Genomic DNA, 27,020 nt, shown 5'->3' with positions numbered 1-27,020 from the left:
AGTGATGGATTGGTGTTTCTGACTAAAGTCTCCCCCGTACCCCAACTCTGCTAAAATCCTACTTCTAACTCCTCACTCTACAGGCATGGCCATACCACCTTGCAATTTTTCAAGGGGTCAGTGGAATATGGTGTGAGCAGAAACTTGGAGAAAATTGGAGAATGATACAAAGTGGGACAAAGGAAGTGGGGCAAAGCCGAGCTGGTTTACAGACTGTAGCTTGATGGGGGAATGTCCTTCTGTATTATGTGTCTCTTACTGGTTGATAAATAAAACACTGTTTGGCCAATAAAAGCCAGGCAGGCAGGATAGGCAGGGTGAGGAGAGGAGGAGAATTCTGGGAAATATTGGCAGGGAAGACACTATGTAGCTGCCCAAAGGAGTAACAGGTCCAGGCATTCTCCAGTAAGCCAAGACCATGTGATCTATAGATCTACAGAATACATAGATTTATAGAAATGGGTTAATAATTAAGACAGACCTAGCCATTAAGAATCCCTAGCCATCGGCCAACAGTTTGATAATTAATAGAGCGTCTCTGTGCGTTCATTTGGGGCTGAAGCAGCGGGACGCTGGGACAAGACAAACTACAGCAACAGTAGCTACTTCTGGCAGAGAGAAGTCCAGACACAGATTGGGTTCAACAGGCTACACTGGGGCTAGGAATCCAAGGTGGAGAGCCTTTGCCTATTATATGCAAGGCCCTGAGTGCTATCCCCACCCTTACTAAAAAAAAAGTTTAAAAAAATTTAAAAAGGGAAAGCATGTACTAAGTGGTATGTGCTGTGTATGTATTATCTGCCCACTTGCTACAGGGTGGGGTGTGTGGAAAAGCAGGCTAGCAGCTGCACAGGAAATGTTTGTCCATCCATCTCTTACTAGGTTATGGTGCCTCAGGCCAGGCTGGGTCACCTGCACTAAGACGTTTTTTGCTTAGTAACAATATTCAGCAGCAGCAGCAGCAACCACACGGCAATGGCTGCATTGATGTTACAGCACATTCTCTACGGCCAGGTCAGGCTCCTTACCCTTATTTCAGCAGAGTCATAATGAAGGATGAGACAGTCTAGCTCCCATTTTTAAAAGAGAGATTGAAGCATAAAACTGTCCATCAGTTATAAACACAGCAATAGTGTGATGTCTTTCTGCTTCCCAAACCCCGTGATGAGTGTCATAGCCTTGACAGCTGCTCCCCAATTCCAGTGAATTTTGCAAATTGCAAAACCCCAACCTTGCTTTCAACATAGCCTTCCCTGACCTTTTCTGTTTGTGTCCTTCCCACCCAAACCAGGCTGCAAGGTGCTGGTGTGCAGGGCTGGTACCTAGTACAGCAGTCACAGGGAGCTTGGTTGAGTCATAGAGGAAGGTTTTAATCCTGCCCCTGCCATTCGTTTAAAGGCTTTACACAAGTCCCACCATGTCCCTAAGGCTCATTTTCCTCCTCTATAGAGGGGTCTTAGTGATAAGAGCAGGTTCCTTAGAGACTTACAGTATGTGTGAAATGCTAATGGTAGGGCCTGGCAGGGATCAGTGGTATCCAAGATCTTTTTCTCTTTGATGGGCTACAAGTGGCAGGAGGTAAAGTTTTGAGGGAGGTGGTGTCAGTCATGACTTCTGCTCTTCTGCCCTGCTCAGTCTGGAAAAGGAGGCAGCCATCTGTGCTCAATACTGTGAGGGAGACCTTGGCTACAGAACACTCCATGTGTAAACAGAAGCTGCCCACTCTTGGATAAATAAATAGTGTAAACCATCTCTCAGAGCCTTCCAGGCTCTCTTTACTTACAGTACCTTGCTGCTACCCAAACCCTTCTTTTAACTTCTGGGTTCCACCACATTTTTTTTTAAAGGGTAATAATTTACTAAACATACCAAACCATATAGGAGAGGATGAGCCCTGGGAACTCTACAGCTAGCCTGTTTCGTGCGGGAGTAGACATTCTCTGTCCTGTGAGCCTACGTGCAGAAGTCCATTTCCCAACCGAACACTCAGGCAGGATAGGAGCCCAAGCTTGTGAGCCTCCATTTACATTCCAGCCTTGGGGCTGCCTCCCCCACTCCCTGCTCCTGCTCCCATGTTAAGCCATTCTTCTCCCAGCAGCTCCTGGCTGCCGTCATCATTCTCACTTAGGCAAACTCTATCTATGGATTTCATTCCTCTAATTTTCTCCCATAAATCAATCCTCCCTCCCCTTGGCTGCTGCTGTTCTGTCTGGATTGCTCCTCTAGTCAGTTGTTCATTTCATCCAATTGTGCATTCAATGTAGGGTTATCAAGTGCCAGCTACCTACCTGCAGGACACTTAGGAGAGAACAGTGAAGTAGATAGCCCATGTCCTAACTGAGGCTGCTAGGAAAAAAACAAGTGTAAACAAGTGGTTTATAAACAACAGAGAATCATTTTTCAGCTCTGGAGGCTAGGAAGCCCACCATGAAGAATCTGGAGGACGCCTGGTGAAGACCTCCTAGCTCATCAATGGCACGTCTTTGCTAATAATGATGACAAGATAAAAGGGGCCTCAGGCCTCTTTATAAGGGTACTGATCTTATTCACAAGGGCCCACTCCCATGGTATAATCACTTCCTTAGATCTAGCTCTTAATATAATATTTGGGAATATTAGCTACTTGTCGCACTGCTTTGATAAAATAGCCAGATGAAAGCAATTTAAGGAACAAAGGGTTATTTTGGCTCCTAGTTTGTGGGTACAATCCATCATAATGGGAAGTCCTAGTGGCAGGAGCTTGATGCAGCTGGTTAGCCTGAGCCAACAGTGAGCAAACAGAGAACAGGGAACATTGTACTGAGCTCTCTTCCTCCTTTACTTTAGGTCAAGCCTAGGGAACAGATCTGCCCTCATTTAGGGCAGCTCTTCTCAAGTACCCTAATCCAGACACCCTCTCACAGGCATGCCCAGAGGCTAACGTAATCTAGATAACATACACAGACATGCCCAGAGGCTAACCTAATCTATATAACCCCCACAGACATGCAGAGGCTAACCTAATCTAGATAATCTCCCACAGATGTGCACAGACGCTAACCTAGTCTATGTACTAGTTCACAGGTGTGTCCAGAAGGTTTGCCTTCCAGGTGATCCCAGATCCTGCCAATATTGACATCACAGGGATTAAGAATCCATCCCTTGAAAGTGAGGTGGGGCCTAAACATTCAGATCCCTGCTGGGTGTTTAGACTCATTATCTTACAGTATAGCTAGCACCTAAGCTGGACATTTAGATTCAACTCCATCCCCTTTGCCTATAACATGATAAACTCAAAACAAATAACTAATATATCTTGGCTTTATTTTCTTCATGGGTAAAATGTGGATAACAGTAACTCTCCCATGAGGTGCTGGGAATTTTCAATGAAGGAAAGTACCTAAAACATGATATACACAATGGTTTCCAATGATTATCTCCATTGCTCACCTAACATTGCTGCACATGTGACCCTCCACGGGACAATAGTGGGCATCCTGAGGTCCTGTGATGAAGTATCTGACCACTGGAAGGAAGAATGCTTTCTGTCCCCCTCCCCGCCCCCTGTCCCCCCATTTGTCACAGAATTTGCTTCCCACTTATCCTAACTGGGTGGGTATAAATTCCCAGGAGGAAGGGATCGCTACCTACAATTTGTGTATTTGTCTCCAGACTAGAAATATCATGGAGGGAGTCTGTACTGTGTTGTTAATGAGAAAGATGACAATAATGCTAGGAGATAACGTAGACACCTTGAAAAACAGGTTGGAAATTATTCAGAACACACAGTTACTACAGGGTCCAGCAATTCTACCCCAGCTAACAGATACTCCTGAGATCTTACAATGTTGCCCTTTTCTTTAACAGATACTATCTCAAGAAACTTTGAGCACACTAATTTCTATCTTTTGAGACTTTTCCAAAAGGATACAAATGTCTTATAGAACCATCTAAATTTGGCTGGAAGATTAAGAGCTGCAGGGTTGACAGAGAAGAAAATCCCACTATCAAGTGTTATGGAATATTACTTTATGATATGTTACATTCATTTATGCTGTAGAATAAGTGCTTAATGATGCAAAGATGTGTTGTATTCTTCTATGTTGCATTTGCTTAACTCTGCAAGGTTGTGTTACTTTGCCTGCCTAAAACACCTGATTAATCTAATAAAGGACTGTCAGGCAGAAAGAATAAAGAAGAGGAGAAATGTAAGCCAGAGAAGTAAGAGAAAAGCAAGGAGCAAAAAAAAAGGGAGGAGAGGAGGATGCCAGGGACCAGTCACATAAACAGCCATATGAAAGATATATAGAAAAGAAAGGTAAAAAGCCCAGAGGCAAAATGTAGTTAAAGAGAAACAGGATAATTTAAGTTAGAAAAGCCAGCTAGAAACAAGTCGAGCTAAGGCTGGGCATTCACAAAGAGTAAGTCTCTGTATTGATTTGGAGCTGGGTGGCAGACCGCAAAGAACTACAGTCATGGGCACTTCTGCTTATACTAGAAACTGCCCTTGGGATGGGCCATTTACACTGCCAATTTGACTGGATTGGCATCCACCTAGGATAGGAGGGAAGTACAGCTCAAGGAGCCTCTGTGGAGGTGACTACAGAATCTATTGGGTCATGAGGGCTCTTGACCTAATTCATCCACGAAGGATTCATAATGGATGAAACTATTAGGATGTGGGCTTTGGTGGAGGAAAAAATAGTGTGGCTGTGTCCTTGGCCTTGTCTCTTCCTTCTCCTCTGCTTTCACTCCACTACCTAGAGGTTAACAGCTCTCTTTGTCCACAGACACCCACTGCCTCCATGGCCTGCCCAAGTGCAAGAGGTCTGGGGATCATGGACTGAACTCCCTGAGACAGTGAGCCAAGATAAATCTTTCCTCCCTTTAGATGCCGGTCACAGTGATAGAAAGTTAGCTAACACTTCCCTTGCCTGAAGCACAGTCAGCATGGCAGAACTCAGGCTACCATGGCTTCTATCCATTAGGTCTCAGATCTATTGGAGTGTTGAATGCTTGAATAATTTCGAAAATGAGTGGCATGGTTCCAATTTGAACACTTTAATGAAATCCAGCAAGGAACATGGTGAAACGACTGCGGCGGAAGCAAGATCAGTTTAGAATTCAGCAATTAGTCTAGTTCGCCTCGTGTTTCAGTTCACATCCCAGTTTAAATATAGTATGTATTTAATATGATGTGAAGTCATATTTTAACACCTCCCAACTGTGAGGACTTTGCAATTCTAATAGAAAACACACCATAAATTAGCCTGAGGTGACGTGTCGCTTTCACGTGTCTCAGAGTGTGACTGTCTGGAATGGATCAGGACTCTAGGGATTTTTTCCCCCATTCCTTTTCCTTCCAGACCCTGACAGCTTTTACTCTAAAATATTACTGTCAAATCAAAATGCCAACTCCTCTCCTACTAAATAAAAAGCTTCCTCCAAACTAATCAAGATTTACATGAGCCTTTCAAACAGGTAGCCACCAAGAGTGGAACATGAAGAAGGGAGGGGTCTCTCCCATCCTGTGCTGAGTCCAAAAGCCAAACTCTTCATAGGGTTTGCTGAGTGGATTGAGATGCACCTGGTGTTATAAACCACACAGGACACATCTGGAGGAACTACCACACCAGCCCCACTGCATTCCATCTCCAGTTGCATCTGGATGTTCACACCCTAGAATGTTCCACTGTTGTTTCCATTTTCATAAGGCCATGAGGCAAGATGCCAGATGGAACCACCCCTGACCCAGGATCCTTGCTGGGAAGCAGGATGGAAGGTTTTGTCACCCATCCAGGGCAGAGCCCTCTGAGACCTCAGCAGTTTGTATTGAATTTGGTGTTTCTACAAAGCCAGAACCATTAAAGCTGGAGCTCAGGGGTACTTGCTTATACAGGAGGCCCTATGGCTTACAGGAATGACAGCACACTCAGCAGTGCTTGCTAAGCGCCCTGCAGACTTCTCCCATGTGTCTTCTCAGCAGCCCTGGAGGCAGGCAATAGTTGTCTTGTGCTGAAGAGGGTCAGAATGGTTGAATAACTTCAACGGAGAGGTCTTCGTTGCCTAGTGCAAGGCTGACATGAATAAGAAACCTCATTCTGGTTTCAGTCTCATGCCAACAAAGAATGAGTTAGAAATTACGGCTCGGCTCATGTCAGAAACACCATGTGGAGAAAGATTGGGGCATCGTTTAGAGAATGTGACCAGAAGAGCTTTGTGAGACGAGACTGGACATGACAGGACAGGATCTGAGGGCAGCCTTCCTGGCCTGGGTGCCCAGCCTCACCTATCTGGAGAGAGCCTAGGGATACAAGGGTCTAAAGAAGCCAACAGGAACTGAGGGAAGGGCTTCTGTGGAGAAAGTAAAAGGCCAGGGGTAGGTCCTGACCAGTCCCCCACCCAGGCACATATATCAGTAGTCTAGAGAATATCTTTCTGATGGTCTGTGGCTCCAATGACCTACTCCTGTACAACAGAGCAACCTCAGATTGAGGGGCTTATGACAAGGACTTAGAAAATTTCAGTTTCTGTGATTTAAGAATTCTACATAGTGTGTCCATTCTTGTTTGGAGTCTCAAGCTTTGTTACAGAGAGACAAGACGTGGCTGAAGCTGAACTGGCAGGAGGTAGTAGGCTGAAGTACCAATGGCCCCAACAAACATCCCCCTCTTTGTGCAACTCTCATGGACTCTTGTGAAGGCTGGCTTGGGCTTCCTACAGTATGGCAGCCTTGTCCACCATATTTGTATGGCAACTGAACCCAGATGAAAGCATATTCCAGACAAGATGCCCTGGCCTTTTGAGTCCTGTGTATAAGTGTGACATACTTTGCTGCGTCACAAAAGCTGAGATTCTGGGGGAAGGGGACACAGCTTTAACTCCCAGAGAGAGAGGGTGGGGAGGGAGATAAATGCCAAAGAGTTTGTGAACTTAAAGACAGAAGACTGCCAGACTGAGGCTGGAATAAAGACAGAAGGCAAGGGACCATAGATGGGGTGGGGCAGCCTGCACTGGGAAGAAGGATGCTCCCCAGTCATTTCCTCCCAAACCACACCATGTTCCTCAAGGGAAGCAGGAAGACACTGGCACCCCAGAGTGAGGTTGAGGGAAAATCTATAAAAGGTTCTGAGCCACCTGGGGAAGAGCAGCCTGACAGATCAGCTAATGAGGACAAAGTATCTGTCCTTGGAGAGTTCCTTCAGAGGCAAATTGACCTAAATTGGGAGCCAGCTGACCTCCGTGCAAAAAACAAAGGAAAGAAAAAGGAAAGAAAACACAACCAGAGTCAGGCTTCTGTCATCTGAAGATTAACTAAAACCTTGGTCCCATTCCAAAATCAAGATAAAAGCATGGCCCTCCAAGGGTCACCACAGCTTTAGAACAAATTAGCTTATGAAGGAAGAAACAAACATGTGAAACACCTTCTACTTGACATCTGGGGTAGCTGAAAGGGGTCAGCCATCACAGGGCGTGTCTACAGCACTGACAGGAGTGCAGCTTGCCGGCACTGCAGGGGACTCCAGCGCTGGCCCAGGTGGCTTGTGGGAGCCCTCAGAGGGAATGCACAGCAGTGTTGTCGCTCACACTGTCTGGATTGACGCCAGTCAGAGCAGTAATACTTAGCCCAAAAGTCTAAGGACATGTTGTTTCCCCAAGCTAATCTTTGAACTATTGGCTCAAGTTGAAATGGTGTGTAGCAGATTCTGGGGTTAAGTAATTTCCAGTATTTATCCCTTTCCCCTTTCTGTTTCTCCTGATGTAAATTTCTGAGTTAGGGCTAGGCATTATGAGGAAGGAAAGAGTTTCCTGCCTCCCTTGCAGCTTAGGTGTGGTCATGTGACTAAGTTCAGGTAACTAAAAATGTTGTGGGCAACCTCTTGGTTATTTCCTTCAACACTACCTGGTAGTCCCTCTTCTGGCTTCTGGTCTGAGATCTGGGAAACAGGAACTGTTGGAACAGACTACTTCATTGGATTGGTAGCTATGCCAAGCTTTTTGTTGTTTTTATTGTTGTTTTTTTTTTTTTTTTTTTTTGGTGTGTGTGTGTGTGTGTGTGTGTGTGTGTGTGTGTGTGTGACAGCCCTAGCTGCCCTGGAACTAGCTCTGTAGACAAGGTTGGCCTCAAATTCACAGAGATTTGCTTGCCTCTGCTTCCCGGGTGCCAGGATTAAAGGCACTGTCCCCCACAACCCAGAAACTATGCCAAGGCTTTTTTTATGTGAGTGCTGGGATTCAAGCTTGAGTTCTCATACTTGTAGACCAAAGCTCTTACATACTGAGCCATCTTCCACAGCCCCATAAACTCTGTTTTTAGATATATTCTTCCATTTGTCTAGAGGCCCCATCCCCACACATGTATCTGTGTCCACTTTATTTATAGTAACTGATTGGGCAAAGATTTCATTTCTCAGAAGTCTTGCTATACCCCGCCAGGAAATCCTGCCATCCTATGGCTGCCCCCTGCTTTCCCAGAGGCCGGTTCATTCCTCTATTACAACATTTATCACACTTTAGGGTAATTATCAGGAAAGGATTATGCTTCTCAATTGCAAAACTGTGAGCAACTTTGATCTGATCTGGCTTTGATTTTCCTCCAGTGCTGGGAGGGGCTGGTCAGTCTCAGACAATACAAATAGTGATGTAGGAATGAGCACTAGGAAGGATCAACAGAGGAAGAGTGTTGATGGAGTCAGGAAGGTGAGGGTCACAGTTGGTCTATAAATGAAGAAATGTCCCTGCATCTTCCAGTAACACAGCTGCCCTGGGCTGTGAGAACCTGCACAGCAGACTCAGAGAAAAGCAGTCAATTGCACACATGACCCCATTTCTCTGAAATCTGGTCCACCCACAAAAGAGAGGCACACTCTGCAAGTGTCTAGGGTAGCCTCTCCCATTCCCCAGGGACCAGGACTGGGAAATCAGCCAGAGTTTGTACAAGATGGGCATGGAGAGACTACAGCAGCAGCTCAGCAGACTATCACCATGGGTAAGAGACCAGGAAGCAATTACTGCCATGAGTGCAGAATCGGTCTGATTTGCTTCTAAATGAGGGGTGTTTCAGAAATCTTCAAACTCCTGCTGCAGTGGTTAAAGGGAAGGACGATTCGGATGCAAACACTCAATTACCAAGAAGAAAAGCCCACGGGTACAGAAAGGCAGCAATCAGCCGCTCCCAGCCTCCTTCTGTTTCTTCCAATGAAGTCAGCGTTTTCTGTCTTTCCCAGTCCAGCTGGGATTTCAAATTCTTAAATTAAAGCAGGAGGGAAAAAAAATGGCTTTCTTATTCCTCTTGCTAAATGGACCTCCAGCAGTTTTATTCTAACTAAAGCTAAATGAATTCTTTAAGAGGGATGACTTTTTCTTAGGACCCCTCCAAGGAAGCTCTTGACATCACTGGATGGCCACAGTCTTAGGAAAAATAATATCCACCCAACAAATTCCAGGTTGTGTGACACTCTAGGTTATATATTGAACCTAGATTTTTCTCTGTAGAAATTTCTTTGCCATCTCTACTAGGAAGAACTAGGCTCAAATGAGCAGCTCTCCCATCCCGAGCCCTGTGCTACATCTCTAGGAATTATCTTTCGTGGCTCAGTCACTTGGATCTGTTTACTGACAGACAGCAAAGGTCTTCCAAAAACATAGGTGCTTTTTACTCTCAACGATGTGGACGGTAAGGGGCTTGAGGCTGCAGAGCAGAAAGCAGGCACAACTGGCCAGTTACTCACAGAGCCTCCCATCCACTGAACTACTAACTGTGCAGTGGCCTGCATACCCTACCACCCTTCCTTGATGCCCTCATCCAGTTTGTCACGATGCCTTGTTGATTTTACTTTTACTTCCTCCCTAAAAATACTGGCACAGCTATTCTCACTGTTAATACCTTCAATGTGATGGTTAAATCTTGACTACCAATATGACTAGACAAAGGGACAGTGAGCGTTCCTACAGCACACCACTGGACATGTCTATGAGGACATTTCTAGAGATGATTAGATCATAAGAGCTCTGAGTTAACCAGACTGAACAATGAAACTGTGGAGGTGAGGTGGGGATGCAGGTGGGGCGGGGTGCAGGTGGGGGTGGGGTGCAGGTGAGGTAAATTGGAGAAGGTGTGGCTCCAACAGCATGCCTGTGAAAAGTATAACTTGGCTCTTTCTTTTCTGTCATCCTTCTGCTTCCTGCTGCCATGAAGCCTCGGCCACACACTTCCACCAGGATGATACTCTGGCCAACCTCAGGCCCACACACAACTGCTTGCTCTGTTTTCACTTTGGGGGGTTTCGGGTAGTATGGAGACCACTGGGATGCAAGGGACTATCTTAGTCAGGGTTGCTATTGCTGCAATGAATCACCATGACCAAAAAGCAAGTTGGGAGGAAAGGGTTTATTTATTTGGCTTACACTTCCACATTGCTGTTCATCATCAAAAGAAATCGGGGCAGGAACTCAAGCAGGGCAGGAGCTTATGGAGAGGCCATGGAGGAGTGCTGCCTACTGGCTTGCTCCTCATGGTTTGTTCAGTCTGCTCTCTCTCCTCCTCTCTCCTCCCCTCTCTCTCCTCTCTCTTTCTCTCCTCTCTCTCTCTCATATGTGTGTGTGTGTGTGTGTGGGTTTCCTGACAGAGTTCCTCTGTGTAGCTTTGGAACCTGTCTTGGAACTCGTTTTGTACACCAGACTGGCCTTGAATTCACAAAGATCCACTGCCACCACCAGGCTAAGCCTACTTTCTTATAGAACCCAGTCCAGGGGTGGTACAACCCACAAAGGGCTGGACCCTCCCCCACCAATCACTAATTAAGAAAATGTCTCACAACTGGATCTTATGGAGGCATTTTCTTAATTGAGGTTCCCTCCTTTCAGAAGACTCTAGCTTGTGGCAGGTTGACATAAGACTGGCTGGCCAGCACAGGGACCCTGCACCTTAGTAAGCATACCGCCAGTCTTGGGTCTCCTTATGTCAGCCAACATTCCACTGGTCAATGTAAGCCCAGGACAAATGAGCAGAGGCATTTTCTTTGGCTGCTCTGCCAGTACAGTGGAAAGGGTCTTAACGAGCAAAGAACTGAGAATGGTAATCCAATCTAGCACATGGCAGACAGCAGAGGTGGTCCAGGGGAGAAGATCACACTCTTAAGTTCAGCATTAGCTAAATAACAATTCTTTCAATGAACCATAAATGCTTGTAACAGGCATACAACACACAGAGCTGGATATGGTGACCACATGCCACCAAGACACTTTCTCCTTGATTCTATCAACTAGCCATAAATATATTCCCTATAAGCACAGGTTCCAGTAATATATCAGACAGACTGACGAACTTGACAGAGCCTACACCCAGCCTACAGTCGTCTCAGTGGGCAGCTTCAGTTGAGGAATTGTCTAGATTATAATGGTCTGGGGACAGTCTGCGGGCATTGTCTTAATTGTTCATTGACGGGTGCCACCATCCTTAGGCAGGTGATTCTAGGCTGTATAAGGCAGCTACCAAAGCATGAGCCAGGGAAGAAGACAGGGAGTGAACCAGCAAGCGGTATGCCTCCATGGTTTCTGCTTCAGGATACTGTCCAGATTTCCCTCAAAGATGGATTTGGAAGTATAATATGAAATGCATATTTCTTCCTCTAAGCCGTGCTTATCACAGTAACAGAAAAGAAACTAGAATAAGCCTACAGGGGGGTAAGAAAGCAAGAGCATGGGTGACCTTGTACACAAGTTCTGCCTCCACCAACTCCAATTTCAGAGCCACCTGGGGACAGAGCTAAGGAGCAAGGAGGAAAAGGGGCACACACATAGGAAATGAGGCTCTTGAAATACAGGTTGAAAGGTGTCCCTCTATCTCATCATGGCCCTACCACCACACACCAGGCAAACCAGCCATCCCCCTGGAAGGTTTTTCTCAGCAGCCATAGTCCCTCCTCTATCTCCCTTGGGTCATGTTACTTGATCGACGTCCACTTTGATGACTCTCCAGCCCTACACATTTCTGGTACTGTTTCTGGCACCCCACAAAAGGTGCAGCTGTGCTTTAAGTGAGGGGCCACTTCCTGGGGACTACAGTATTGGAGAACCGCCCTAATGGTACCACTAACTTGTGGGTGGGGTTTCAACAGTAGAGATCTGCTGTGGCACAATGAAGGTGCAGGAGGAGGGGCTTCCTCTGAAGTCTGTAGATGGTCTCCACCACATCCCTCTTCTGGCTTCTGGTTTCTCAGTCATCTGTGCTACAAGCATCCCCTCCTCTGCTTTCATGTCCTACAGTGTTCCCTGTGTGTGTGACTGACACCTAAATTCCCTTCTATAAGGACACTGGTTGCATCAGAGGACCACCCTACCCTAATGAGACCTCATCCTAATTAATTGTATCTTTAATGAGCCTATTCTTAAATATGGCCATATTCTGTGGAACTGGAGTCAGGGTCTGAGTTTTGATAAATTAATTTTGAGGAGGAAAAAAAAACCATAATTTAACAAGAGAGCAATATCCTAGTATCTGGCAGGCCTGGAACCTGACAGATAACCCATCACACATATTCTAAGAGAAATGTCCGAGTTGAGAAATGCTAACACTCAAATTCCAAGCTCCAACTCTCTCTCTTTTTCACCTTTCTCCTTACCTTACCCAACACAACTCATACACACACACACACACACACACACACACTACACACACACCTGCAGAAGAAACAGCACAAAGCTGTCATTGCTGGCTTCTGGTGAGGTGCCAACCATCAACAGCCTTCCATTCTCCTGAAGCCCTATCACCAGAGCACAGCAAACAAATAAAGATGCTCTGCCAGGTGTGAAACTCCCAGGGCTGGGGTGGCTCCCTAGGCAGAACTCACCTCAAATATGCTGTAGGGAGATGGGGACTCCAGCCACGTGGTACTCATTTACAGAGCAGACATGTGAGCAGCAGGAAGAGGATCATGCCCGTTTCATGGTTCCCCCTCCCCCTTTAGCTCACTGTACCTGGAGCTAGACTGCTTCCTAGATGGTGGAGGTGGACAGGGTGGTGGTGAGGAACAGGAGCCCAGCCTTAACTCAAGTTTACATCTCCGTTCCCTACTTACTTGCTGTATGTACTTAGTCTAAGTATTCTCTAGCTCTTCATCCAGAAAGGAGGCAAGAGCACAGGCTCCTGGGATGCAGGTGGGGTTGAAAGAACACAGCAGAACAACACAAGCAGGTGGTGGTCAAAGGTCCCCGAAGCCACCAAGTTTAAATTCCAGTGTGTTCTGTTCCTATAAAGTCCTGTGTGGTCCCTTCCAAAGCCCAGCTGATTACCAAGACCTGGGACTATAATACTAATCACAGGGGCCCCCTTCAGAGACACGCTGTGTACAAGTTATCTAAGGTCACTCTGGTTTGGGGTCCCCCTGCCAGGTTACAACCAAGGTTTCATAAGGGAGGTCCCCCTCTAGCCTCACCTCTGAGGCTGCTGCTAGACCTCAGTTCCTTGCTGACTTTAGGCTAGCGTCTTCCCTCAGCTCCCTGCCCCAGGAGCCTCTACAGCTCCCAGCTTACAACATGGAAAATGGCTTTCATCAGAGAAAGCATGACAGAGTAAGAGGGAAGGGGTCTTCATAGCCTAATCCTGGAAATGACAGCCATGTTTGCTGTGTTTCTTTGTTAACAGCAGGTTATAATTTATACATCTGTTCACAATAGTAAAAAGGTGGGAGTGGCCCAAGCGTTTACTGAGAAATCAAATGTAGTACATCAATAAAAAGGAACAATAGTCAGCCTTTAAAAAGAAGGAAACTGCCATTCGTGCTATAAAATAGATGAACCTTGATGACATGCTAAGTGAACTAAGCACTCACAAAGAAGACAAATGTTATATGATTCTACTTATACAAGTACCTAAAAGAAAAGTGGTTACCAGGGTTATGGGGTGGTACAAAGAACATTTTTTTTTCTTTATTTCTTAAGTTCAGAGTTTCAAGATGTAAAAGTCCTAGCAATTGATTGAGTAATGGAAAAATAGTTTCTGTTATTGAACTTTAAATAGATAAGGCACTTTTCAAAACTTAAGATAATTAATTTTAAGCTTTTTTTTTTTTTTCAGAGAGAGAGAGAGAGAAAATGAGATTGAACTAGCCAAACAAACCAGACCATTTACAAAAGGGTGGGATTACACACAGACATGAGTTTCAGGAGGAGCCATCAGCAGACACCAATGTTACATTCGGGTAGCATTTTCAAGGTCACCAGGATGGTGTTCACCATCATATGCATGGCAGCTGCTCTACATCTAAGATACACAGCATCCTAGTTCCAAAGTATTGGACAGTCACCATGAGGCTGTCCCAAAGCTATTCTTCTGAATGTATCTTATACATGCTGCAAATCATTGAAGCCCCGACAAAAGCTAATCCCACCACATAGTCTCTAACACATCCTGCACAAGGTGCTGCAATACATTCCCACAGTCTCCCTGGCTCCCAGGTCTTCATGGACTGTGTTAACATAGAGAGGATCCACAGTGGACAGAGAATTAACTCAACCTGCACAGATTAGATGAAAAGCATTCTGAACAACTTATATCCTTGCCTTGAAGTCAGTTTTATTCACGTCTTCCAAATATGCATTGTAAAATGACTCTTTCTTTTCCCACAGCAACTGAAAGCAAAGGGTTTTGCAAAGGCTAAGAAGCCCAAGAGGTGAGTTCATGCACAGAGGCACTGAGCAGAGTACCCAGTGCATTGAAACTGCTGATAATCTATTCCACAAAGTATGCACATACATTCTGTTCAGGGAAGAAGCCTTTGAGATGTTTTGGGAAGACACAGCAGAGTTCCTTCTTTCAATAGCCCACCACAGGCAAGATTTTCTCACAGGACTTGTATCCATTTGTCATGCAACAAGGTTAGAAAGCAGTTCACATTTAGAGGCTACGAGTGGACCCTTGAGTAATATACTCTCATTTGATCCAGGCAGAAACAGGCAACTTAGGAGGGATGGAGACACACAGGCTGGCCAATGGGACTCACATCCAAAACTACTCATATCATGTACTTGCTTTGGGTCACACTCCCTTAGAGGGAATGGCAGAAAGTTCCCTACTGAACACGTGGCAATAGTACTTACTTCTTATTACCTTGATAAACTGTGGGTACTTTGACTCCCCCATTGAAACAAAGACACAGTGTGATACCACAGAGTGCAAGTTAAGTACAGGTAACCACAGCAGAAATTCCTTTCCACCACTTGTCCATACTTATGGACCTCATTATGGGTGAGGCACTGGACCACTAGTTAGGACTCCTGGGATTAGAGAGGAAAAGAGATATACCTTCCACACCTTGGTGTGGAAGGAAAGATTCCCAGCACAATGGTCACCTCACAGGTAAGTATTACTCATTCCCTGCAGTGTCCCTCAAGAGTTAGGCTGCATGTATATTTGTCTGTCTGCAAACCATTTTCCTTTCCAGTTTTTTTTTTTTTTTCTTGGTGGTGGGGGTTGCTTCAACATGGTTCAAAGTCTTTAATTCAATACCGAGTGCTCACACATGGCCTGGGGGAGGCAGGATGTCTTAGTTACTTTTCCATTGCTATGATAAAATGCTCTAGCCAAAGCTATTTAAGACAGAAAGGTTGTTTTGCCTCACAGTCCCAGAAGGACAGACTCCATCATGGTGGACTGACCATCAAAGCCCAACTAGCACTAATGCCCAGAGGCCAATGGCAAAGCCTGGGTGTACCATCAACTACTTCTAAAATCTTTGTGTCTGTGAGAGTGAAAGAGAATAAAAAAGAGGCAGAATTTAAAAGCACTGACTTCAGGCAGACTGCAGAGGGGTTACCAGCCACCCCGTTAAGGGATAGACAACAGCCCAATCAGCAAAATGCATAGGAAACTGGAGAATGGACACTGCCAACATGAATATACAGTAGAACGCAGAACAATGGCCAAAAAAATCAGTATCCCTCATTCAAAGCTTAGATCCAAGTCCTTTTCATGAAACACTCAGGCACAAAAGAGGCCAAGATACATAAGAACACCAGATGCCAGGTAAGAAACAGTCTTCACAGGAAAGTATCCTCCATTAGTGTATTCATTCACCTCTGTGATTGTCATTCCCCTTGGCATCTAACACTGGCTCCACCTCAGTGTATGTTTTCCTTTATAAAAATTTGAATTTGTGAACCATAGCCATGCACAGGAGTTGAACATTTCCTAGGTAAATGGGGCTCAAACCCCCTCTGAAATTAGAGCTAGGTAAGAGCAGCTGCTCTCAGACTTGGGCATTAGAGCCACCCTGCATGGTATTAAAACACAACTTGATTCAGACGTTGTGCAGTGGGGTCCCAGCACTTGCATTCCAAGAGAGTCACCACACATGGCAGTGGCTACGACAGTGGGATGCACACTTATTCTTATTGTAGCACCAATGAAGAATAAGTTTTCCACCAAAAAAAAAAAACCTTCCAATTCTACCACCACTCACCCCACTGAGCCCTTCCTTCCCGGGGACTCTGGCAAAGCCTGTTTTGACTCACGTTTTACCTTGTCTACAGCCCTCACTCAGACAGATTTAGAGGTCATAATTCCCACTTGGTCCACATCCCACTGGTGATATGAGTATGGTCCATTTGCTCATTCATTCGTGCAATTGTAATGACATAATAAGCAGCAACCAAAACAAAAGCCAGGACCTTGAAAGTAACCTACATTTGTCCTCCAGAAACTTCCCCCTACCTATCTCCACCTCCAAACATATTACAACCAGTTAAACCTCTGGCTTGTCTTACAGTTTTATAAAGTCTACAAACATGGCCATTCAGTAGAATACTGAAAAACAAATGAACTCTACCAACAAGCAACAATATGGGTGGGAAGAAAGTAGAGATCTTTGTATGAACAAAGAAAACCAATTTGTAACATTAGAAATACATGTTCTTCAGAATGTCTTAAAATAGATACACACTTACAAAGCTTTGTACTTTGGTGTAATCACTGAAGAAACACATTTTGGGAGCTAGGGTTGTATTTCAGTTGATTATTTGTTTAGCATGTGTGAAGCCCAGGGTTTCATCCCAAGCACAAAAACCAAAACAAATAACAACAAGAAAACAAAACACAACCAGGCAGAGTGACTTATGCTTGTAACCCCAGAACTAGGGACATGAAGCAGTAGGATCAGAAGTTCAAGGTCATTCTTGGGTATGTAGTAAATTTTGAGAATAGCCTTGGTACACATGAGAGAGAGAATGAGCACTCAAGAGAGGATAAAGAAGGGAGGGAAAGATAGTGAAGGGAAGGAAGGGGAGGGGGAGAGGAGGAGAAGGAAGGAGAGAGGAGGTGGGGAGGGAAAGACATAATCACTGAACAAGATCCAATGAATCTTGATAGGGAGGAAGAGACCTTATCCTTCAGGATCCTTCCTCTCTTCCATCCTCCAGCTGCAGCCTCCAATTTCCACAAAATAACTCCCAAATCAAGAGCTTTTATAGGCACAGGCAACTCACACAAGAGGCAACCAAGTAGTAAACAAATGCAAGGGGGGGCTGGGGGTGTCAGTGCGCCTCATAATCAGACACACAAATGAGAGCATTTGGGGAGGCTATCATTTCCTGACTACTAAGTTAGCAAAAATGACAAGAAAAAAGCAACAACCAGAGCCGCCACCGTGACTGTGACTGAGCTGTCAGGGTAGAACAGACAGGCACAACAGTGAAACCACAGAGAAAATTTCAGCCAGCTGTGTGGAGAAATGTAGGCATCTCATTCTGCAGAATTCATCCTAAAGAGGGAAGTCAATGGAGGGAAATGACTCACGTGGCTCTCAACAACACAACGACTTGGAAAACCACAGCAAAGCAATGTAGTAGGCACCTGGTGCAACCGAAGATGACCACAGGAGAAACGTGTATTCGGTGTTCAACATATGAAGGATACCAAAGTCAAAATGGTCGGCATTATGTCATCAAGACTCTGCAACACCCATGATCAAGGTAACACCTATGATCAAGGCAAGTACAAAAGTCACCACAGCCCACAGCTGATGTTAGGAGGAGGACGTGGGCGTTTTTCTCTTCCTTCCCATGTCTGACTTTTGTACCCAAATTGTTGGGGGTTTTTTTGTTTTATTTTGTTTTGTTGTGTTTGTAGAGCAGCACCTACCTAGAGAACTCTCGCAGCTCTCCTCATCACTGTTGTCTTGACAATTGTTCTGCCCATCACAGATGAAGCTCTTGTCAATGCACAGGCCATTCCTGCAGTGGTAGCGGGCAGTGGAGCAGAGCAGGGGGTTTGCTGCTGTGGGGGAGAGAACACAGTAGGTCATCAGGGAGTCCAGCTTATCTAAGGAGACTTCTCTAGTCAGAGAAACAGCAGGGTCAGGCTATAGGGCTAAATGCATAGCCCATCACTGGTCAGCCCATGATAAGGTAAGCTTTCTTCTGTTCTCTTCTCCAGGTTACTGTCATAGTGTCCTGTGAACACACCAATATAGCCAGTGGTCAGTGCCTTCTCTAAGCAATCAACCCTATGTTGAGTCTAAGGCAGAGTTTGGAGCTCAGGGACTTTACTCTTGTAGAGTCTACAGAGGGTGGCTGATGACAGAAGACATAGGAGAACAGTAGAATAAGGAGCATCAGTCAACCTGGGGACCTTCTGTCTCTAAGGGAGGGACCAGCTGATTAGATTCATAAGCTATGAGCAGTGCTTACATCTTCTCCCTCTTCTAGTTTTTTTTAATAGTGTATGTGTACATATGTACATGTGTCTGTCTGTCTGTCCTTGTTATGTGTGTGTGCTTCTATGTATGTGCATGTGGGGTTGGTGTACGTGGGTGGAGTCCAGAGGTCAATAGCAGGCATCTTCCTTCCTCCATCTCCACCTTATTTTTGAGGCAGGGTCTCTCACTGGAACTGGAGCTTATCGATTGGCTAGATGGATGAGGCAACAAGTTCAGGAGCTCTTCTGTCTCTTCCCCATCCCTTCTCCAAAGTGCTGAGATCACAGACCAGCAACCACGCACACAAGTACGTGGATGCTAAAGACCTGAACTCAGGTCCCTGTGCTCATGTGGAAAGCACTTTACTAACTGAGCTATGGCTACATCCCTTCTGATGCCTTCTCTGTAGATCAGACCCCTCATTTTTCTTGGCTGATTAGCATAGCCATTACCTTCATTTCTTTCTAAATTTAATCAGGGTCTCTCTTTTGAGGACCTCCACAGGGCAACTAACTGTTCAAGGCCCTTTCAGGGACCTTAAAAGAAATCACAGTGCTGGGTTCTGTGACTTAGTGAATAGCAGGGAAGCAATCTCCCCAGGAAAATCATTATTTTAGTGCAGTTTGTCTTGCTTCCCCATCCCAGGCAGGACGATGAGGGAGGGGGTAGAGCCCGTTTCCAATCAGTGAAGCAGCTGACTAGAAATTTCTTTAGTTGCTGTTTGTGGTGGTTCACACCTTCAATTCTACAGTCCAAGGGCAGGTGGATCTCTGTGAGTTCAAGGCAAGCAGTTCTAGATAGTGAGACCTTACCAAAAAACAAACCAACCAACAGTAACCAATCCCAACTCTTGGTTGCTTTTTATGTAGCCAGGATCAGCTCCATAATCTAATGAGACTCAGTGAAAACAGAAACGTGTAGCCAAGCACGGAGCATAAAACCAGGTATCATGTTCTTTTGGGCTAAACAACAGTGTTATAAGACTTTGACAGTAGCAGGCCCATGATGTTAATCACCCCCACCCCCCCTATACAGCATTCATTTCAGCATCAGATTCGACTGACAAGAAAATGTCCACATCTGCTAGAATTAAAACTGAGCCACAGAACACAGCTACTAGAGACATTTCTACCCAGCCACTTTACTAATTGAAAACAGGCCCCTGGGCTGAGTCTTGTCCTCATTTTCCTACAAGGGACAGGGAAACTAGGCAGACTGCTACAGATGCACTGATTTCTGTGAGGTTGTTTATGTGTGGTTCACTAACTGTGTCATGTAGCTATGTCTGTCCTAGACCCCCAGATGTGGCCTACAGAAGGAAGGACAGAGGTGAAGATGAAGAGGGCTGAGCCTGTACCTAGACTGAATGTGGCAAGAACAGGACCAGAGTGCACAGCAGGCCTGGCCCTGAGGCACCTCAGAGTCTAAGCCAAGTCAGGCTGTGCCTCTCCATGGTCCTGGACTGGAGGGTGTGAGTTGGAATCTGTGTACTCTACTCTTCCCAAGCTTTGTTGACATACTCAGACATCACAGCTGTGTGGACTTGGTCAACTTCCATGCTTATAAAAACCTGAAGGATGATAGATTGCTTTTCCTTTTCATTCAATGTGGAAAATTTAATTTGAAAGGTTGGAGGAACTAGAGGGATGGGGTGAGCTAGAGCTCTGGGTTTTAAGGATAAGGGACCGATGTAAAGTCAAACAACATTCATCCGGCATGATAATGGAAGGGTTAATTATTTAAATCACAGTGGGCCAGAGAATGGCTCAACTTAATCAAGCTGGAACCAAGGTCTGACTGCAGCCAAAACCCAAATGAGGAAATCCAAAACCACTAATCACATTTGGTTTTGTCCATGGCAAATCTTCAAACCCAGCCTTCTGCTCATCACAATCTCAGCACAGTGGCCTTCAGCTTCCCTGCACCCTGGTGGGTCATGTCTGTGAAGTCAAAACATCAATACTAATCAACTTACTCTAACAGCCTAGAAGAGCAGGCTCAATGGTCCAGGAGGGGGCAGGGCAAGCTCACATCAACATCTGAGTGGAGACACTGCCAGGGTGTCACCTCTTACTTTGTGTTCAGTCTCAGAGGCTTTTGAACTTTCCCAAGGAAAAGTAGTCTTGGTCTTGGATGTGACTGCTTTTCTGTGTGTGCAGGCACACTATAGATCTGCATATGCTAGTAAGTAGGTATTTGAAAAATAAGACATAGGTTGATTTTAATGAGTATAACCAGCAGGACCAGCAGCCAGAATAGATAAAGAACTAACTTTGACAACCAAAAGGCAAAAGTCAGCAAGGCAGAAAAACAGATAAAGGCTGCAGAAAGCATTTCCTATAAAAGGGTCTGCTAAATGGTCAGTACAACCTTGCCAATGACGTTCAAGGAAGCATCAGACTTGCCCCACTTAAGGTCCTAAGGCATAGGCTGCTGATGAAGATGTGGAGGGAGAGACTGTCTCCTGGACTCTGAAGAGGAAGGACTCTGAAGGGGAAGCAGTTGGTAGGTCTACTTTGGAGGTCAGCTAGATATATAATATCTAGCAATTCTACCTCCTGATCAAAAGATACCTTGTAAAACAAAAACTATATGCTGAAGTAACTATCAAGAGGAAAAAAAAAAATAGAACTGATTCAAATGGTTCCTAATAAGACATCAGATAGAGACATAACAATGTATCAGTCTACACCCTGAATCAAGGTTTCCTGTAAAGGACCACTAACAGTTTAATGATTGAGCCATTTGATTTTCATCTATGTTGTAATGACTTAACTTGGTTATTGTAGTGACAATTCATAAACAAAGGACACAGCTGTCTTCTAATAAATAGCAGGCCATGGAATGAGAATAGCTGTTGTACCGCACGGAAAAGTAAATCAACTGGTGTGAGGAGATTTTATATATATATATAATATATATATATATAATATAATATATATATATACACACATAGAATAGCAAATGAGAAGATCAAGGAACTGAAGAGTGTGTGCAGTGCTCTACTGTTGTCATAATCTACTTTTACAAGAGAATTCTACTTACTATTAAGGAATAAAAAAAAAGTATGTCAAAAAATAAAAACATACACAGCAATGAATATCACCAAGTTCAGGGCAGTGGATGCCTCTGAAGAGAAAAGAGAGAAGGGTAGGAGCCCAGAGGGTCCCCCCAGAGACCCCTAATTATGTCTGGCAGCATTGTTTTAAAAATATAAAGCAAAGAAGGAAGTGAAGAATGTTTTTGAGACAGAGATTTCACTTTATTTTATATCTCCTTTTCAGGATGTTTAAGAGATTTCCCTGGGGGCTACAATGACAGTCTGGTCAGTGGAATGCAGAGCTTGCCTTGCCCTGTAAACTTGAAGATCTGGGCTCAGATCCCCAGTACCCACAATGGGCCTGGCAACACATGTGTATAATTCCAGCACTGGGGAGGGCAGAAACAAGTAGGTCCTGGAGTTCACTGCCAGCTGACTTAGCGAATCAGGGAGCTCCAGGCTCATTGAGAGACCTGTCTTAAAAACAAAACAAAACAAACAGTAGATGGTACCTGGGGAGGAACAACACCATCATTGTCGGGTGGCCTCCACATGTCCCCATGCAGGTGCTCACATATACATAAACACGCTCATGAACATACACACAAACAAAATAATTATCAAAGACCATTAAAAATTCTAATCTAGTCTAACTGGAATACTTTTGGCAACATCTCCTTTTGGGGGGGGGGGTTACTGGGCATAAAAGTGGCCCACAATACACAGTTGTCCAGGATCCACAGACACATATGTCACCCTAGGAGTCCTCCTATCCCAAGATTCCTCCTTATGTTTGTCCACTGCTGCTCTAGGAGCCACAGAAACCCTAACACTTGAGCCCACCTCCTGCAGGGCAGAGACACAAAGGATAGAGAAAAGACACACCAGAAGCCAGCAGCAAGCTGGCCAAAACACACATGGCTACCTGGTATCTAGAAAATGCTAGAAGCCTGAGAGGGTCTCTCAAGCTTCCACCTGCCCTGGTATCTTCTGTGTCTCCATTTATACAGGTCCTGGCAAGTCCTGCCTTCCAGCTCCCAAGCACTGAGCAAATCTGAGGGAGCAAGTGGGAGGCTGTTTGCCACACTGAAGACAGACTAACCACAATCCAGAAAGTCAACAAATACAACAGAAGACAGAAAAAAAAAAAAAAAAAACAACAACAATGAAAACAAAACAAAGAAACAAATTAAAAGCTACTCCAAGAATTCCAAATAGAGAAAAATAGTTTCAAAAGACACTAGAAAGTTACAAAAGTACAAGCCAAAGGCAATACCATTGCATAGCCCAATCTATAAACAAACAAACAAGTTATTTAGAATGACCCTGACCTGCTATCAAAACGGGTAAATGTTGATAAAATTGAGATGCAGCCCAATCTTAGAGCCCATGCCTGTCAGTGATGGTACCCAAGCAATCTAATATGCAGTCTCTAAGCAGACTTGCTCACCAGGGAAGCAGCTCTTCCCCAAAGCTCCAGGAAACTAGTTCTATTCAGTGTCTTTGAGGACTCTGCAGTCTTTACTGTGCTTGGCACATATACCCAACTGCTAGCTTACAGAAGATCAGGATACAGTGTGTGCTATAGACTGTTATGTTGTGGTACCTTTGAGCAATACTTAATGAACCCCAAATGTTTGTGCAGTCGTCTTCTTTTCCAAAGCTTACCAGCCATTGACTAGTGTGGGATTTCACTCAGTTAACTACAGAGAGGAATAATGTCTCTTATGGTGTCTATTTCACTGGAGACCAAGAAAAAAAAACTGTTTGTGGCATCAGCATAACAGACAGAATCGCTGGCTCAGAAGTTCCTTAGGAATTATTATCATGGAAACATGGGGCTCTGGTGGTCGGCTTCCTAATTCACAGTACACAGGAAAGAGAGTGAGTCTCTCTGCCAGAGGGAGGGAACAAGTTCAGAGAGGAGCTAAGGAAACTGGCTGCCACATCTTAGCCACACTAAACAGAGTGGACCACAGAACACTGGAGTCATCCAAGAGCAACTGACTGGCTTCAGCACAGAAAATGAGGCCATCTGTCTCCAGTAGGACTTAGGAAGTATCCTCTTTAGTTCATTTAAAGCCTCTCTCACTTCAAAGGTTTCACATGTAAATTGACATTGGCCCCCACAGCTCCCACCCTAAAGTGGCTATTACTCACTTCCTAACCTTATGGGCTCTGTAGGAACCCTTTCTCCCCAGTCCCAATTTCCTTGTGAAGTTTATAGTTGGGACAGATGGGGCATGCTGAGACTTCCTTATCTCTAGAATGGGGTCTAAAGTCTCCACAACCCAGGGATGCTAACTACCACCTCATGGCTCCTCCTGGTCTCATGCATTGCTCCCTCTAGAGCTTGGAATATGCCCACCATTTGCCTGGGGTTTGTCTGACAATAATCACAAGCTTTCATGTTCCTTTCCACCTGCTAACAGGGCCTGTCCAGCACTCTGGCTAGTGGACTTTGGCTCAGCAGTCCTTGCTCCCATGCTCCAACTGGACATGATTATGTGCACCCATATTCTGCACGGAGAATTGGCAAAAGGAAAAGCCGCTGCTGGCCGAATATACCCCTCCCCACCCTCCATCCCCCTCGCCTCCCACCCCCCATCAACCAAACCAAGCAAGAGGTAAAGAATGCTCCAGCTCACCTGCCTTCTTCCCACTAATCCCAGCACTCTGGAGGCAGAGACAGGGGAATCTCTGTAAATTCGAGGCCAGTCTGATCTACAGAGCTAGTTCCAGGACAGCCTCCAAAGCAATACAGAGAAACCCTGTCTCAAAAAACAAAACAAACACCCTCCAGAGACAGTGTGGTCATTGGCAGGATGTAGATATATGACTAAAGGCAGTCTGTTTCCTTCTGCTTCATAAAGGTTTCCCGCACATGGATGCCTCCTGTCCAGTACCCAAAGCCAATTCTACAACTTCAACCTTTGCGTTTCTTTGGATGGTTCCCTCAATGCCCCTTCTGGCTATAAATCTTTCCCCAATGCTTCATGGAGCCCTCTACTTGAATCCTTCCTCACCTCAAACTGCACACTGAATAGCAATACCCTCTTCATACCTCTGCTCCCCAACCTCTTCCTCATTTTGTGGTAATTACTTACATTAAGGAAAGAAACCACCAAGTCCTAGTCCCCCAGGCTTACCCCTGATGATTTTTTCTGTCTTTCTACCCTACACAGGTTAAGCACCAGCTTCTCTTGCTGGGCATAAAATAAACCCCAAGATCTCAATACTTTCATCATGGTCCCAGCCTACAAATCCAGCAAGACAGCTTGCTGCAGTATTTTAAAGTGAGGATATGAAGTACCACTGGGCTCAAATTTCAGCTCATCCACTCAATAGCATAGACACTGAGAGAACTATTCAACTTCTCTAACTCTACAACATGATGATAGAGACAATGCCTGTGTTTTAAGTTTGTGAAGATTATATGAGCCACCCTAGCCTGTGATCTGGAAGGGCTTAATATGTGCCTGTCATAATTATTGTTAATGGAAGACAGTGGTTTAGTAGTTGAGTCCACAATTGCATTTATACCACCTGAGCTAATTTTCAACTTTGCCACTTGTCAGTTACAACCATGACAAGTTACTGAACCTTGCCTTGTCTCCATTTCACTCATGATGGCATCCATGTAAAGCATGGCCTCTCTGTAGAGGTGCCAAATAGAGCAAGAGTTTACAAACCCTCAGCGAAAGTGGTTCAATATGACCTGGTCCTAGAAGTACCACAGCACATCTTTCGCCGCTCACCTTGAAATATCCTATGGAGCTGTATTTTAAGTAGTACCAATCCTCCTCTGAAGCTCAACTTCCTCCAAGCCTCCATGATGACCCTTGAGTGACGTGATCTCTCTCATTCCTCCCAACACCAGCTCTACACACTGGGGCTAATGTGCCAGGCAAGACCTGTATCTATTCTTTGCCAGCACATGTGAAAACCAAAGAGGATGAGGACATCTGTATGTTAAGAGTTTATTCTGATTGCAGTGGGAGGGACTGCTGTCCAAGTCTTCCTATCTTCCTCATTTAGCCCTCTGATTACTTGATTCAGTCATTCAGAAATCACTCACTGACTATTGCCTCTAAATAGAGCACTAGTGCTCTATTTAGGCAAAGAGAATGAACTGCAACTGAGTCCTTCTTCATAAAAATCCAACACCAGGTGGGTAATGAGATAAGAGAGCATAAGATAAAGCCTGAGAAGTCTTGCTTAGGACATGTTAAGGCTGAGCCTGACAACACCTTTGGCACTACTGGGAACACATCTGTGGGCCACACAATCCCACATCCTCTGGTAACTGTCACAATGAAGCAGAGGAAGCAGCACTGGCATTAAGAAGCCATGGATGTGTGGATGCAGGGAAAAGAGGGTTGTCAGGGAGACTCCGGATCACCCCTCTGATGATGCACTATTTGAAGGTGACCAAGGATAGAGTGGGACAGTGACCCAGCATAGCCTTGCCAACCCGGTGCACTTCCAAGAAAGTAGGTTCTATGGGAGTCTTTTAGGAGACTCAAGGACATCACTTTGGAGCACTGGAGGGAAAGCCTCCCCACTGTGACTCTCGTCTCCCACAGTCTATATATAGAAGAGGGCTGACTCCTCCTGCTTTACTCATGGGCTGACTGAAGAGACAAAAGCAAAGTCAAGCTGACCTGGATGTAGACAGACAATAGACACAAGCCAGCTCTGCGGGCTCTGGGAGGCTCCATGAACAGAAACACAGCCTGGCTAATACTTCCTGCCTCACTGGGGGACAGGCAGAAAGCCGTCATCTGTGGGACAAATGTAGTCTAGGACACGGTATTACCTGTTCATTTATTTTTGATCCAACTGCCCTGAAAGCTGCAGTAGAAGCATATCACAGACATCATTTAATCTAATCTTTATAGACTATAATACATTCTGCTAAAAGATATAGATAACAAAGACCACATTACCACTATTCTCAGACCTTAAACATTAGCAATGAGGCCTTAACACCATTAAATATTACACTGCACCTGTATTCACCTATCCTAATCATGGAGACCCACACTGCACATGTATTCACCTGTCCTAATCATGGAGCCCCACTCTGCACATGTATTCACCTGTCCTAATCATGGAGACCCACACTGCACCTGTATTCACCTGTCCTAATCATGGAGCCCCACACTGCACATGTATTCACCTGTCCTAATCAACACGAGAGGTTGAGAATGAACTCAGACTACTGGGAGGTACATAGTCTGCTTGTACCAGCACATCCCATAATCAAGTAGTAGGAACATGCCTATTAGGTCATTTGCCTACTAAGG

At 45.1% G+C, this 27,020-nt stretch overlaps 1 protein-coding gene across 5 annotated transcripts in view; it reads right to left on the bottom strand.

Annotated features, from left to right (window-relative positions):
- Positions 1-27,020, bottom strand: part of Ldlrad3 (low density lipoprotein receptor class A domain containing 3) — a 227,897-nt gene that overhangs the window by 86,532 nt on the left and 114,345 nt on the right. For 4 of the 5 annotated variants that reach the window (XM_051184082.1, XM_051184086.1, XM_051184085.1 and 1 more), the window contains exon 4: positions 18,116-18,250. In XM_051184082.1, the coding sequence (XP_051040039.1) occupies positions 18,116-18,250 (135 nt within the window). The remainder of the gene's footprint in view (positions 1-18,115; positions 18,251-27,020) is intronic. The other variant, XM_051184083.1, reaches the window with a different exon arrangement.

The sequence above is a fragment of the Phodopus roborovskii genome, unplaced genomic scaffold, assembly GCF_943737965.1.
Source record: "Phodopus roborovskii unplaced genomic scaffold, PHOROB, whole genome shotgun sequence".
NCBI classification, from domain to species: domain Eukaryota; kingdom Metazoa; phylum Chordata; class Mammalia; order Rodentia; family Cricetidae; genus Phodopus; species Phodopus roborovskii.
The sequence above is the reverse complement of the archived record's forward strand: the minus strand, read 5'-3'. Positions and strand labels throughout refer to the sequence as shown.